This window comes from Ctenopharyngodon idella, chromosome 7 (assembly GCF_019924925.1).
Source record: "Ctenopharyngodon idella isolate HZGC_01 chromosome 7, HZGC01, whole genome shotgun sequence".
Taxonomy (NCBI): Eukaryota; Metazoa; Chordata; class Actinopteri; order Cypriniformes; family Xenocyprididae; genus Ctenopharyngodon; species Ctenopharyngodon idella.
In genome coordinates, this window is record NC_067226.1 from 46,323,810 (window position 1) to 46,339,180 (window position 15,371).

Genomic DNA, 15,371 nt, shown 5'->3' on the forward strand with positions numbered 1-15,371 from the left:
TATTCTTTGTTGTATTTTTCTTGTCAAATCATTTGGAATTATTCAGCTTTTAAGAACAAACAGAAGAGATGCCGATTTTCCCCAGTAGTGGGCGGAGCTAATGCGCAAACGGCAATCTCATTGGCTGGCACTCATCTATTACCGTCCCTGTTTTGATTTCAGCAAATCATTTGGAGCAAACGCTGACAACATGATTAATATTCATGAACCCAGCAGCTCATCAATCCTTAGTGCATTGTATTGATTATAAGTAGAATTATTAGTAGTATTATTAGTTACAGGAGTTACAGTAGTAACTCAGTTACAGGAACTAGCCACTAGAATAGTTCCCCAAGAAATAATTTCTCCCCCAGGCCATGTTCCTGGTTGCATTTGCACCGGGAATAGGAACTCTGAATCGGCCGACAGTGGCATCTTTAAGCGCGGCATTTACAAATGCGAAAAAACGGTGGATGGAGGATGCCGTGATCAGAGCTGTGTTTGTTGTTTGTCGTGGGTTTTGTGATAACGGAGATGGAATGTAAACACATAATTTACGCGACTGAAAGAACAAAAAGTGCGGCTAAGAGACGAAATCTCCTGTGACAACTTTCAGTATTACACATCATTGAGGCGGAGAAAAGAAAACAACCCTGCAGACAACAGATACATGCCATTATCACTGCTTTCCAGGTTCGTGAAGTAAATATGTTTACATGGCTTTTTAAAAAAGCAGAGTGCCGGTGTTTGACATGCATTTGACAAATCAACATACACTTACGTCACTGATAGTTCCTATAGTGCTGGTTTAGACCTACTCTGAAGTAGGAGCTAATTTAGTTCCCCCAAAAGGAGTTCCTAGAGCTAAAATCATTCCTAGTTCCTGCACTGTGAACACGGCAAAATCCAGGTACTTCAGCCAATAGTTCTAGGAACTATGAAAAGGTTCCTCTGGTGCGAAAGCCCCTATTATCTTTTAATAATAATTACTATTATCTATTACTTTTATCTGTTTTTTTTTACAGAAACACTGAATGACCAACAATATCTTAAGCACCACCACCAGTCCTAAGTTCAGTTAAAATGACAAATATGCTTTTATATGCAGTGCAGCGACTCTACTTTGCGTTCAGGGTTATCCTCAGATGATCCCTGTGTTGCACCCCAGTTAAACCTTCATGCATTTTTCCGTGAGCCTGTGATCCACATGCCCTCCCCTTCACTCTCAGTAGCCTTGTACTAAACCACACCGCATGTTATTGAGGTTCTCAGTGTTGGCTTGGCAGGCGATAAAGGCTTGAACGCCACTCTACTTAAGGATGACCCAACTGAAGTACGGACATTACCGCAGGCACTCTAGAGCTCAATGTTGCCTTTTGCATTCTTGAAGTGTACGTCTGATCTCTTAATAATAGCATGACTATTCTCAAGAAGCTGCGCTATTTGAGGTATCATTCATAGACGGATGAATATGAACGACCAACGAGTGCGCCTGGGATAAGGGTTTGTTGGAATCCCTAACTTTAAGTATGAGTAACTTAGTAAACACCTTTTTTTTTTTAACCTCTGAGCCAAAGGAAATCAAAGACTCAACCACAAAGTCAACAAAAAAGTTCCCACAAAGATCCGCTCCATTTACAACTACCTCTTTGCCATGATTTACAACCTAAACCTTTTTCAGCATTGTAAATGAGTGCTTTTACGTAACGCTCATTGTTCCTCTGCTTGAGAATGTTTTTATGCCATGGATACCTCAAAGTCACCTCAAATGGAGTTTTGTAGGACGAAAAACAACTTGTCTGGTTCTCGGAGTGACACCTGATACGTTATTACGTCCCTTGTGAGAAATCACGCGCTCTCACACACGTCATGAATATGTAGCCAGGTCAGTTGCCATAGCAGGTCAAAAGGTTTCTCGCAAGTGATCAGCATGCGTCTCATTTGGCCTTTGAGCTCTGATTCATTCTCTTACTTCTGGGAAAAGCTCAGCCTCCAGACAGTTCATTGATCTTTAGTAAGCGAGGTCATAAATAGAGACTCTCTGCTCATGAAACAGTTAAAGATGACATATGCAGACTGTTTACATGTGTTGTAGTAGGGGATATTAGATATGGAAAAAATTAGGTCAAAGCCTGGCTTTTGTTATTGCATTTTCTCTCGTATAAACAAGTTTTGAGCATCAAATAATTTGTTTGTTCACGACGTGACACAATCACAGCCAATCAAAACATATTTGATGTTTAATAACATCGATTTGGAGCAGGATTTTAGGTTCATTGGAATTTTAATGTATGCCGGGCACCCCTGCACAATGCCACAGGAATCCAATCCATAAACCTGTCAAAACATCCTCTTACTTATCACTTGTTGCATTTGCATTTGTGCGCAATAAATCAGATTGTTGTAGAATAGCTTTTATTGCTTTATCACATTACTAGGGCCATATGATTTTTGTGATGCATCACTTTTTGAGCATTTCACATTTTCACTTGAGAAAAAAACTGTCGTCATATCATGTACACACACAGAATCTCGAAGGTTTTCATGACTGCCTGTCAAAATAAAAGTTTGGTTTAACTTGAAAAATTTTGACAGAAATATAGTACTGTTGCACAGTAGAATGCACTTCGCAAAGTAGTAGTAATAATAATATTAAAACTTTTTTTTTTTAAGGAATATATCACACTTTTTCTTCCGTTATTTTTAAGAGGAAACCTCTATTGTGCAGCACTGTTTGCCAAGCAAGCAATTCTTACATTTTCATCTGATTTATATTTTAAACATTAAATAAATTTTTCATGTTTTATGCCTTTATTTGATTTCATTTTTGATAATACATTTGCATTAAATCATACATCCAAAAAAATTAAATCAACCAACACAAAATTTCTGGAAAAACAACAACAACAAAAAACATTTCGTATGGCTGTATTATTGTAAAAATTTTAATAAATTATTGCATTTTTACGAATTCAATTGATTAGACATGATTTTTGATTAATAAAATTAAATTAATCCATTAAAATGGAATTAAAATGAAAAACAGAATTTGGGAAAAATAAAACGCAATTTGGGAAAAAAATAAAATGGTTTTCCTAAAAAGGGTAATTGATGATAAGGTAATAATTTGTGACCAATGCTGGCAAAATGAGTCACAAGCAAATTATCAAAAATGAGTTGATATTTTTACAAATGATCAAATTAAAATGATGTATGATTTGTTGGATTTCGACAAAAAATAACTGAGCTACGCCTAATTGAAGTTGATAGAGTCAGCAAAGTCAATTTTGAGAAAAATCGAGTTAAAATTTTCTGAAGGTTCCAAAACAAAATCATCAGTAACCACACCTTAAAATCCCTGGTAATACCACCAAATTTGGCACAAACCAAATCAAAACCAAATATCTATACGAAAAATATATATTCAACTTTTTTTCCATAGTTCCACAATTGTTTGATTAACATTAATGAAACAGACAGCCTATATATTAAGACCTACTGTACCACACAGATCTAATATATGTTACACATCAGAAGTTTTTCCCCAACAGTTAACCAAACGTTCAATTAAGACTTGACAGATAATGTCTGCGTGAATACTCGCCCAAGACAGATATTTTGAAATACTGTAATTCTGTGTATATGTGTATGTAGCATGGGGGCAACAATTCAGTTTTGATCTATACTTGTTCCTTTATTTGGATGTATTTGTATATATTCGAGCATGCGTATATATTATATTCATTCATGCCATCTTCTTAGAAAGTAATGATTATTGATATCATACACTTACGTTCTGATATAAGCCCACATCAAACCTGCTCTGTGTGTGTGTGTTTTTGTACATGTGAGAATGTGAGAGCACGTCCACAAGTTGTGCTGTGCACTTTCACGTGGTTAGCTGGGTCTTTGTGGCACTCCTCCAGCACATTGTCATCTTTCCCAGAGGGCTATGCTGTTCTGTAGTCAAGGTCTGCATGTCATTGCATTGCATCCACTCTTGACAGAGATCATCAGGTGTCATTGTTGTCGCTCGGTGAAGTTATGTCTGCTGTGACGTCTGGGAGGCTTGTAGATCTTTTGTTCGTTTGTGCACCTGTAGCCTGTTTATGAGTACATTACATCCTGTACCTAGTCTGTCCTGAAATGTTGATAGGAGTGTTTAATGTCTGCCTTCTCTGCTCATTCACATGTTGGGTTTTTGATAGAGAAGTTGTGCAGTTTTTTTTTTTTTCCTTTCCTGTGTCGCGTATATTCTAATTTATAAAAACAGAACTACATTAATGGAGTTCTCCTAATAAAAGTAACTAATTACTCAACATAGTTACATTTATTGTAAAATGACTAGAGAGACTAGGTACTGGTTCTTGAATATGGGGTTTACTGATAAATGGTGGTGCCATCTGTTCTGCATATCAGTTTTTGGACACTTAAACATAGAAATAATTGGTATCAGTCAATCTCTAAAAATGACTTATCACTTTTTCATAATCTTTTCAACTCTATTTATAACATTTGTGCTATACATGGTTTATACATAGTTTATTATTAAAGGGGCTATATGTAGAATTCAGAAACCCTTGTTATTAGCGACACCGGTGGCCGTTAAGTGAACTGCAGGTAACAACTCTTGCTCACGCTGTATACTGTAATGCCATCCATGCTACTGAGAGTGACATTTAGATGAATATGTAAATATGTGTTTCGCGCTTTCCTCTCAATAACAAAATAAACACAACTAAAATGACAGCAGTGAGAAAACAGCAGTTCAGAAAGCATCTGATCATAGTGATGTTTATATGTTTGAACCAGCTCTAAGATTCACCATCAACAGATGAGGTCAGTTTGATTATAAAGTATATTTGAGACTATAGACTATATAGATCTGGCTCTGTGAGACTATAGTTTGTACATTATACATTGACATTACAGTACAGAATGGATCTTTCGGCATTATCCTGAACATTGTATAAGCATTCGTTTCATGTGTCATTGAGCAGAAAAGAGGCTTTCGGGAGCGCGTAAACATCACATCCTTTTGATTTTCCTGGCAAAAACATCCAGAGTCCTTCACATAAAAATCAGTCTACAGACTGTCATAGACAACCTAGGAAGTCATGGAAGGTCTCGTTTCAAGGGAGAAGTTTTGTTGCAAGCTGTTCACATATTTGCAATAAAAAAGCCAATACTACATGAACACTTTTTTCGTGTCTATTTGATTTTATTTATCATATTTACAAAAATATTTATTCAAGTCTCTCAAGAAACATTTCTTCTTATTATCTAGGGCTGCACGATAAATCACAATTAACATGAAATCGCACTTAAACCGATTTGGCTAAGTGCGATTATGAAATCGCAAAGGCTGCGATTATTTTTATTTATTTATTTTTTTTTTTTTATGCGCAGCTTGTCAGTGAAGCACGGCTCTGTGATCAGTAGTAAATGTTGCTCCATCTGAAATCACTGCAAGTTGAGTCGCTTATAACATGCATTTGAAAAAGCAACATGCATCAAATATTATTTTTATTTTATATATTTTATTTTATATAACGCAGCCTTTGCCAAATCGTGTGCAGCTTAATTCTGATTAATCGTGCAGCCCTATTATTATCAATATAGTGCTGTTTAATATTTTTTTGAAAACCGTGATACACTATACACCATACAGTATATAAACACCATTCAAAAGTTTGCCGTATGTAAGATGCATTCGGGGTATTAGTACTTATTGTTTCATTTATGCAACCTTGTAATCTGAATTATATGTAATTAAAATACATAATTCTTGAATATAGGCCTAAGTATTATTTTGAGTAGATGGCTAGGTGATAATAGGAGCGATCCAGTTTGCCCCACTCACACTCTAGACTCACACTGCGTAGGTCCACGTGACGGTATTATGGGAAAGGGAGAGATTTTCCATTGTGTTTGTCAGTAAATAATGTTATGTCTGTAAATCTGTTATGTAAAGTATCGGGTATCTGTCTTGAAATAATAAATGAATGTCATTCGCACATACAGTTGTGGTTTGAGAGTACCACAGATGTCTCTGGCACTGTCTGCAGCAGGCAAGTGTTTCAGCCACAGTTCAGCAGAAATGAATTTGGGGTGTTTGCTGTTGTCGAACCGTTACATTCATTTCTTGTCAGTCCACGAACTAGCATAATACCGTCATGAGTCTTGTTGACCATAGCTTGACCTTCCCCTGTTTACTTTGCATTGTGGGACATGATTACAGCATGTCCTGCATACCGACGGGCCAGACTGTTCTGTTTGTTCAGCCATTTAACATTTTGCCCTGATGTTCTTTGTCACTTTTTTTTTTATGTTTGACATAAATCATAATTGTAAATGCACTGTTTATGTAGATACAAATATTTTATGACACAATGCATTTAAATTGGACTATTTCGATTCCTTCCTGGCTCTGCAAACAGAATATCTCTTAGTATTAAGTAAGCAGGGATTTGTTCCATAATGTTGGTAAATCATTACACTGTGCTGGTCACGGATCAAAGCAAGATCTGGTTTTCTTTTTTCTGACACAAATGAAGCATTTGCTTTTGATCCCTGTTGGAAAATTCCAGCTTCTGATAGTGACTGGATTTACATGTTATGTAGATGATCAGCTGCACTACCGAGGTCAACCTGGTTGACCTTCTTTGTCAGGGAGGTTGAAGCTGACAGACTACTTTGGACCACAAACAAAACAGCTACCATGTTCCTAAACCATCTGTACCTCAAGGGTTTAGAGTAGCAGTGATTTGCATTGAAAAAGCATCAAGACGTTTCTTTTTTTCAATGAAGGTTGATGATTTGACGTAACATGAGTGACAGAGATTATGCAAGACGTTGGTAATGCAACAAAGTTAAGCACAGTTTTATGCAAATTTGTGGTGACTACAAAAAGGAGTGTAGTTCACATGATTCACCACCTAATACCATTGGATGCAGTGGTTGAGCTGAAAGTCTCAGAGACGAAAGCTGTCACTGGGCTGGTATCCTTTCAAAACGTGCACCTTTGTACCTTATCTACCCCTAAAGGGTGCATATTAGTATCTTAAAGGTATACTTTACTATCTAAAATCTACATATTAGTACCTTTTGAAAGGGTACTGCAGCAGTAGATATGTTTCCATCCAAAGTTGCGAATTTAACTTGGAATATCACTTAATAATTTGCAAATAAAGCAGCATTTCCATTCACTTCCTGGAAGAGTCACTTCCTGGGAAATTGGTGCAAAATATCCGTAATAAAAATGAAAGTTGCTGAAATCAGGGATGCCACCGTGGCTCTTTTTTCCTACATTATAAATGACTTGCGTCTCAGAGCACACAGACAAATGCAATAAATGCTGTCATGTTATCTTGCACTTCGATGACTGGTGTTTGGGAACGCAATCATGTGAGACGATTCTGGGAGGCCTTTGTACCAAATCATTTTGATGACAGAGTTTGGCTCAGGCATTTCAGAATGATCAAACCAACATTTGAGATGCTGTGCAATGAAACTTATCCGCTGGTTAGTCCAGTTATTATAAATTAAACTGAAGAGGCAAAAATCTTTTTTTTTGTTTTTTTTTTTGAGTGTACCTGCCAATAACACACTTAGTCTAATCAAATAAATTCCCCCCTGGAATGTATATTCCTCCATCTTGACATGTGCTCTCCTATCGTCAAGGCTGTACAGTCGGAAGAGGTCAAACTGACACCCTCACATCTGTTGTTGGAGAACTGAGAAATCTGCACACATCCACCCCCATCTGTTGCCAGTCAGATGGTGCACAACCTTGTTGAAGACAAATAATACAACTCTGGCAGTGGGTTCCTGGTCCGCATCCTACAATAACAACTGCTGCGATTCTTGCCCCTTTTTTTTCTCATCTCCATCTGTATGTCAGCCTTTAGGAAATGGGGTCTAGACAGGCCCAGAATATCTGCAAGTCCTCAAAGCTTAAACCTGGCCAGCTTTAGCTATCTCTGCAAGAATTATAGATGATCTGGATTTATCAGCACAGTTTGACTTGGACAAGTCGGTATTATAGGGTCTCCTGGTGTTGAAATACATATTAGACATTCCAGGCTACATAGGGAAAGATAAACTGTCCAAACAAACCTTCACATTAATGTCAGTGCTGGTAATTTCCCAGTGATCGAGGGCCATACTTAAGGAAAAACGCATATATGTCAGAGTGAAACGGCCTTTAGATATACAGGATTGGGAAAAAGCAAAAGAGGCTTTCCAAGTTGAGGTGATCGTGAAACCGTTTCAGAGGTTGTGTCCCAGTTTGCCTGCGGTCTCGTAAATAGTATGCAAGATTGCATTTAGTGCGCCCCACATCATGTAGTTTTAAAAACACAACGGTAGGACGCCCTGATGGTGTACTATTTCCACTGGATCCATGCATGCTCGATTATTTAACATTACCCACAAGCTGTTGTGATATGGAAAAGGAGTTTGGTTGTTCTCTTAAAGTCCTCCTGCAGTCAATCATTTTATCCCTTAAAGCTCATCTTTGATTAACAAAATGACATATTTAAACATTTTTTTTTTCCTGTGAAATAATTTCTTTATGCCTTAAAATAGCTTGAATGTAACTCTACACCCTTGCTTCATGTAGTATACGCAGACAAATTACGCCTCCACTCACTCACACCAGCTCGGATTACTTGATCCACTCGGTCAACTGTTGTAAACGCTACACAATGGCAAGTGGAAATATTGGTTTAATTCAGCCATATACTGTATGTTTAAACCAGAAATTGATTCAGAAGAGGAAGAGTGAATTATACAGGGTCGTCTACAAGTCGGTGTATCAGAATGGTAATGTGTTTTATGTATCGCTCTATACAACGTCGGATTAGCCTTTGGCTTGACTACGTTGTCATACAGCTAATAATGTGTTGCTAATGTTACACAAACTGTGTTCATGTTTGCCATCTCAGAGTCAAAATCAGCATTCTTAGAAATGCTTTGAACATAGAAAGTATATATAGTTCATACAGTAACATCGTAATGTACATAACTCACCCACTAATTTACTATATGTGCCCAATTTTTTTGCCCTTTCACTGTGTATGAAGAAATCTTTTTAAGATGGGATATGTATAAAATTGTAAGCTGTATAAAATTTAATCTTAACATGATTAAAAGGGCACCCAGCATAAGTGATTTTTGCATACACATGGTTTCAGCTGTTACGTTTTTTCATGAATTTAGTACAAAAGTTGGTGAGTCATGATTTTCAAAATGTTCGTATGCAGATTTCACACACAAATACTTGTGTACACAAGCTTAGTCAGTGAGGCCCATAGTTTAAAAATAGCAAAGAAAACCAGCCACAGCTGTATGAATGTTAAAGTGGGAAACTAAAATGAATATAAAATGAATGCAATGATTTGATGTTGTGTAAATACATATATGTATTTTATTTATACAGCTGTACATACAGTACATAATGCACAAATTAGTTTTTGTTCCAGATGTATACCACATTATTATTTGGGGTTCAAGAGCTTAGCGCTGAAACCCTATTGTAATTGTTAAAATTTCCAAGGATCAGCATTCTCCCCTAAAAGTGATTGGACCAAACCGCAAGTTGTAGAGACTTGAAACTTTAAGGGGTCGTAGTACTCACACTGTCTACAATGTCACCAAGGCTCGCCCCAATTTGCCTGACGGGGGGCGCTACAGCGGTGAAAAGTATGAAATCGATCATAACTCCTAAACCGTTAGACGTAGGCTCAAGTGTCTTATATCGTTGGAATCCTTCAAGATGGACAAAAATTTCTAGTCCTAGGTTTTTGGTCTGATTGGAACCAAACCAGTGCAGCAAGATTCTCTGGAGTCTGATTGTCAATAATTAGCAAAAAAAAAAAAGGTGAAATTTCAATTTCCAAAACGTTTGAAGTGGGCGGAGCCACTTTTATTAAAATGGCTATAACTCATGAATGGAATGAGATATTTTTACCAAACTTGGCACACATATGTAAGAGCTCATTCTATGGTCGCATGAAAAAGGATACAGTGACTGGCCACTTGGTGGCGCTGTAACGTGGAAAATAACTTAAAAATGGCCATAACTACTCAACCATAAGTCTGATTGACTTGAAAATTGGCATGTGGTGTCTTTGTCCAAGGTGCCAAGACTGCCTTTGAGGAAATTCACATATGTCAAAAAACATGTCCGGTGACGGCCAATGAAGTTTGAGCAGCTATTAGACAAGGTTAACGGAGGCCGATTGTAGTGAAACTTGCTGGGCCTGTTTGACTCACGGCCCCTGAGGCCTGTGAGGAATTCGAAAGAAATCAGCCAACGGGGGCGCCTTTGCATTTTTCACTTGGGTAAAGGATTGTATATCACACAATTTATCACACACGCCCACGACATTCATACCACATGGTAGAACTCCTCATTCTAAAGCAACTTTGCCTCTAGCACTGGCACTGTCCATCGAATATTGGAGATTATTTCAAAAACCAACTTTGGCGAACTAGTCCTAGGTTTTTGGCTCAACCTCAATAACTGTTAAAAAGCTTTAAAAACCATATATTTCCTTTGTTAAATTGCCTGTATTGACTATAAATGGTCTTTTCCATCTATGATTGAGATGGTTACAGGCTTGTTAATTAAAACATTATGCTTTTTTACGCATGTGCTTAAAGGCCTTAAAGCGCTTGAACCCGATAATTGCTGCTCGCAGCTATATTTGTTATTGTTTATTTTACTTTTTTCATTTAGTCTTATTTAAATGTTCTTTCTGTTCTTGTGTCATATACAGCATGTATGTATATGTGTATGTATGTATGTATGTACCAAGAGCTCATGAAAAAAACACAACAAATTCCTCGTATGTTTGCGCACACTTGGCGAATAAAGCTCATTCTGATTCTGAATTTAGGAACATGCTAGTACTTCAAACACGCACAGTATGCAACGGTTTCTGTGGTATTACAGTGTAATTTAAAAACATGGTATTATCTGCCTGTACTAGCAAACTGTTTTTCTACATACTCAAGTATGTGTATGCTAATTGAGACATAGCCAGAATCTGTTCTTGGTTATTACGATGTTTGTCTCCGTCTTTCCATTGCTCCTGATTTTTCTTTCTTTCCCTCTTTCCATCCGTCATTTCACATGTGATTGTGGTTTGGTTAGTTGTAGGGAAACTAAGTAGCAAAGGCAGTTTGTCATAATATTGAATGGGTTTTGAGAGGACATTGGATGGTAATCTAATCTGAGGTGTGAGCTGTACAGACCAATGGAAGGAGAGAAAGGTGTCATGCATGGTGTGTGATCCACAACGTTCTGCATCCGCATGTGCAAATACAATAAATACAGACTTCATAGCTTTAACAGATGTCCTTCAGAGTCAGAAAGCAGCCCACAGGTGATATGGTTTGCATCAGAGAGCACAGAGTAACACTACGGTCATGTTTTCAAAGTTTTGCCTTGCAATCTCTCTCTGTATGAGGCCTACTGTATGTGTTGAGAACATTATGACCACTAAAAATGACTGATTGCTCCTAAAACCTTTGGCAATGGTGTGTTACTTTCCTGTTTTCACCATGCTTTTTAATGGACTCCTTAACAAGTGCTCTACAGCCCAGTTGGTTTCATGAGCTGTAAGGACCTCAGCTCGGCTGATTTGACCTGTTATACAGACAGTAGCAGGCACTCTGTTTATCTTAGCGGTGTGCCAGAGTTTCACATTGTGTTGCCCGCTGATCGATCTTCTTGCTTATAGAAATTGGCAGCTGGGGTGGATCAGTTCGCTTACACCTGCATACAAGACCATCCTATCTGGACCAATCAGCAGTTCTGGGAGGCCACCTTCTACTCTGAGGTGCAAAACCAGATCAGAGCGCTTTACCTCACCGCCCCTGAGGACAAACAACTCATCACTGCCAAGATCAAGGTAAAGTCTTGAAGTCCAATTTTTTTACTGGTCTATCGATCGATCGATCGATCTATCTGTCTGTCAGTCATCTATCTATCTATTAGGTTGTCATTCAAGTCAGTCACAACATGGTTGGTTTTGATAGAGGTCCACACAAACGTCGACTCTGACACCATTTCAGTAGAAAAGGAATATCATTTAACCATAGATCCCATCTCTTCAACAGGAACAGAGTACATTGTCCGCAGCAGCCAGCGAGTCAGAAAGGACCGCTATGGACCTCGCAGCAGAGCAGTTGCGTGCTTGGCCCAGTCTGAGCAAAGAGAAGCAACAAGAGCTGGTGAAGAACGAGGAGAGTACTGTGTTCAGCCAGGCCATCCACTACGCCAGCCTGATGGTCTACCTGCTCGTACCGCTGGACACCAGCAAAAACAAGCTGCTGCGCTCCACCCCTGCAGCTGACTGGGAGAGCGGCAGCAACAGCATCCTCACAAACAGGCAAGAGACTTGCTTCTACAGTTATCTCACAGATGCTACTTTAACGATGTGTTCACACTTGTAGTTCGGTTCTCTTGGTTCTTTTTGTCTGGACCAAAAAAGAATTTGATACATTTAGTCCTTGTTCGCTTAGCCTTCACACTGTCATTATTAACCCTTGTGCGTCCTTATGGACATTTTTGTCTTTTTCGGTTTTGTTCTTTTGATAATTTTACCTGTGTTAATGCCAACTGCATACATTTTGGCACAAGTGTGTATTTTCATTGGAATTTTACTATTTCACCCCCATTTCCTTTAATAAATCTATTTTGCACTAGTAACACGAAAGAGTTCCACTCAGGACCTAAAGGACAAAATTGTCCCCATTGAAAACCATTTAAACTGCCATTTTTAATCCCAGGGTCATTTAACTATAAAATGATGCAATCTTTGTTAAGGAACTAGAGAGCACAAAAAAATTAACATACAGTACACAAGGATAAACACAAAGTGTTCGTTGTTAGTCGCAAACAGCGGGAGAAGCGGGATCAAAGCAGCCTCCGCGTCTGTTTTCAGGCCTTCCCACTTAGCTCTCTCCAGCGCTGGAAAGCTTTTCTAATATAAACACGGGTCCTAAAGCACTTGCCCAGTCATACACCTTCATTCCAGTGATATTCTTTTGAGCTCTTTTGTATTGTGTCCCATCTCTCGTTCTGCAGTTTTTTTTGTTTTTTTTTTCTTATTTTCAAATCTCCCTCTCGCTCATTTTCTCTCCTCGACCGTCATACACCCCCTAATGCTGATTGGTTAGACGTTTGTTGTTGGTGTCAGCCCGACTAACTTCCAAACAGTATAGTTGAAAAAATACATACCTCACCTTTAAGTCAAGTTCAAATTTTTATGACAGTTTTTGAACATGGACATTTTTGTGTAACTTTTTTAATTGATGCACAAGGGTTAAGACTAAACCTAAAAACACCAAACAAAAGAACAGCTTTTATGACATATATTTTGCAACGGATCTTACCAAACATCCAAAACGATGCTGTGCTAAACGCGCTTGTAGTATGTGCGTACATATGATGGTATTTTTACCATCTGAGAACTCGTGAAGAGCTTATAAAATGTGTAAAGGAGTCAAAACAGCGGCAGGAATTCCTCCGTCACACATACAAATGAAGATCTGCTGCATAGAGACGCCGTTTCCAAAGCCTGTACTGAACTGTAATGGGCAAAATCACGACTATGATAAGTAAAAACATCTATGCTTGAGTGTTCTGTCCTTTTATGGGGTCATGTCTTGTGACATCACGTCCTGTTTTTGGTTCGTTTTGATGCCTTTGGTTCACATTTCAGTCTAACCGCACCAAAGTTTGTTTAAAAGTGGACTGATACCCACCTTTTCAGCAGCCTCGGTCTTCTTGTTTGTTGCACACCAGGGTTCAGATGGCAGCGCTCACACTTATTCAAATGAACCGCACTAACAGAGCAATAGCACCATTTTAATCGAACCAAACCGGCAAAGTGTGAACACACGCCAACATTTAACTAACTCTGCAATTTTTATATTTTCAAGCACTTAAACTCAAAATAAGTCTTTTAATGTGCCATTTTATTATATAACAGGCTTTTAAAATAAAAACTAAATATAATAAAACTGAAGTTACTTAAGCTCCCTGCACACACATTTGCCTTACAATTGACCTCCATCTGCAAATGATTAAAATATCTTCCACATTTTCTCCACATAAAATCCCCTCAGTTAATGGATCATTGTGCAAGTTGTGAATCTGATGTTAAGAGCTAAAGAAAAAATGCATACATCAGGAAATATGTGTTTTTCGCTGTCCAAATCAGGAAGTCAAAATCACTACATCAAACCACCCAGATACTGATTAATAAAGGTCGTCACTCAAAATTCTCGGTGCGATCATGGAGAACCCACATAGAGGTCAGCGATCATGTATGAAGGAGATACGGAGTTCAGTGCAGAGTAAAGATGCAGCAGCCCATATCAGGTGTTTATGAGGATGGAACAAAATAAGCCAAAAGACATAATAGTAACCCATGATAGTAGTGATGTGGGAGAATATTTTGTGCTCTCATGAGATCTGAAATCTGAGCAAATTCTGTGCATAAATACAGTGAAATATGGGGACGCAGCATCATGCTATGAATTATAATGCATAATATGAAGTAAAAACCCTTAGGCTTTGTAAATAGCAAAAAAGTGTGCCCCTCTTTTTTAGCCAATCCAAAATGCTTCCTGCCTTCAGTATAAATCATTTTGTGTGTTCGGATGTGGCTGTGTAATTCAGTGCCTGGAGGATGTTGGCTAATCCACTGAAATTACTTGCAGCACCTTTAATAGTGAAGTTGAAAATTTGAGGCATTATTTGAAAATTTTCGCACCAGTGTCATTTGACCACCTTGAAGCTAATTTGAGTGGAAAAATGTTCAATTCAAAGATGATTCTGCCAAAGGCGGTTGTTAAAAATTTGAAAATGCTTACGCAAACAGCATATTTCTGGCTTAAGTTGTTTTATAGCATTACATAATCATTTGAAAACAATTCTAATTAGTTTCAGTGCTTTGAAATAAAAATGTCACCAAGAATCAAAATTTCAGTGTGTCACTTGTAGTCCTGCAATGTGAGAGAATTGGTTACGGGTCTGAGCACTTTTGCAGGTCACTGGTGCTCAAGTCCATCTGGCATAAAACACTTAAAATGGAAAAGACGCACTGCAGGGGCTGACGGTTGTCCTTTCACCTTGGTTACGAAACACACATTCAAGTATAAACAAACCTGGTTGTTTCTCAGCATCTTTAGCATAGAATTATACAGTTTAAATCAGTCAGTGAGCAAAAATGTAAGGAGAAGCAGCCTGGTGTAGGTCCTCAGGAGTCCTATCCAGTTATACACCACATCCTTCTCAGCCCTCCAGTGGCCTGAGTGCTGCTCTGCTTCTGGATGAAGTGTGTTGGCTGTTTGTGGACATAGCCAAGAAAAGA

General features: G+C 38.2%; 1 protein-coding gene across 5 annotated transcripts in view; it reads left to right on the plus strand.

Annotated features, from left to right (window-relative positions):
• Window positions 1–15,371, plus strand: part of sbf2 (SET binding factor 2) — a 159,357-nt gene that overhangs the window by 98,556 nt on the left and 45,430 nt on the right. For all 5 annotated transcript variants that reach the window (XM_051898456.1, XM_051898458.1, XM_051898457.1 and 2 more), the window contains exons 18-19: window positions 11,730–11,900; window positions 12,109–12,380. In XM_051898456.1, the coding sequence (XP_051754416.1) occupies window positions 11,730–11,900; window positions 12,109–12,380 (443 nt within the window). The remainder of the gene's footprint in view (window positions 1–11,729; window positions 11,901–12,108; window positions 12,381–15,371) is intronic.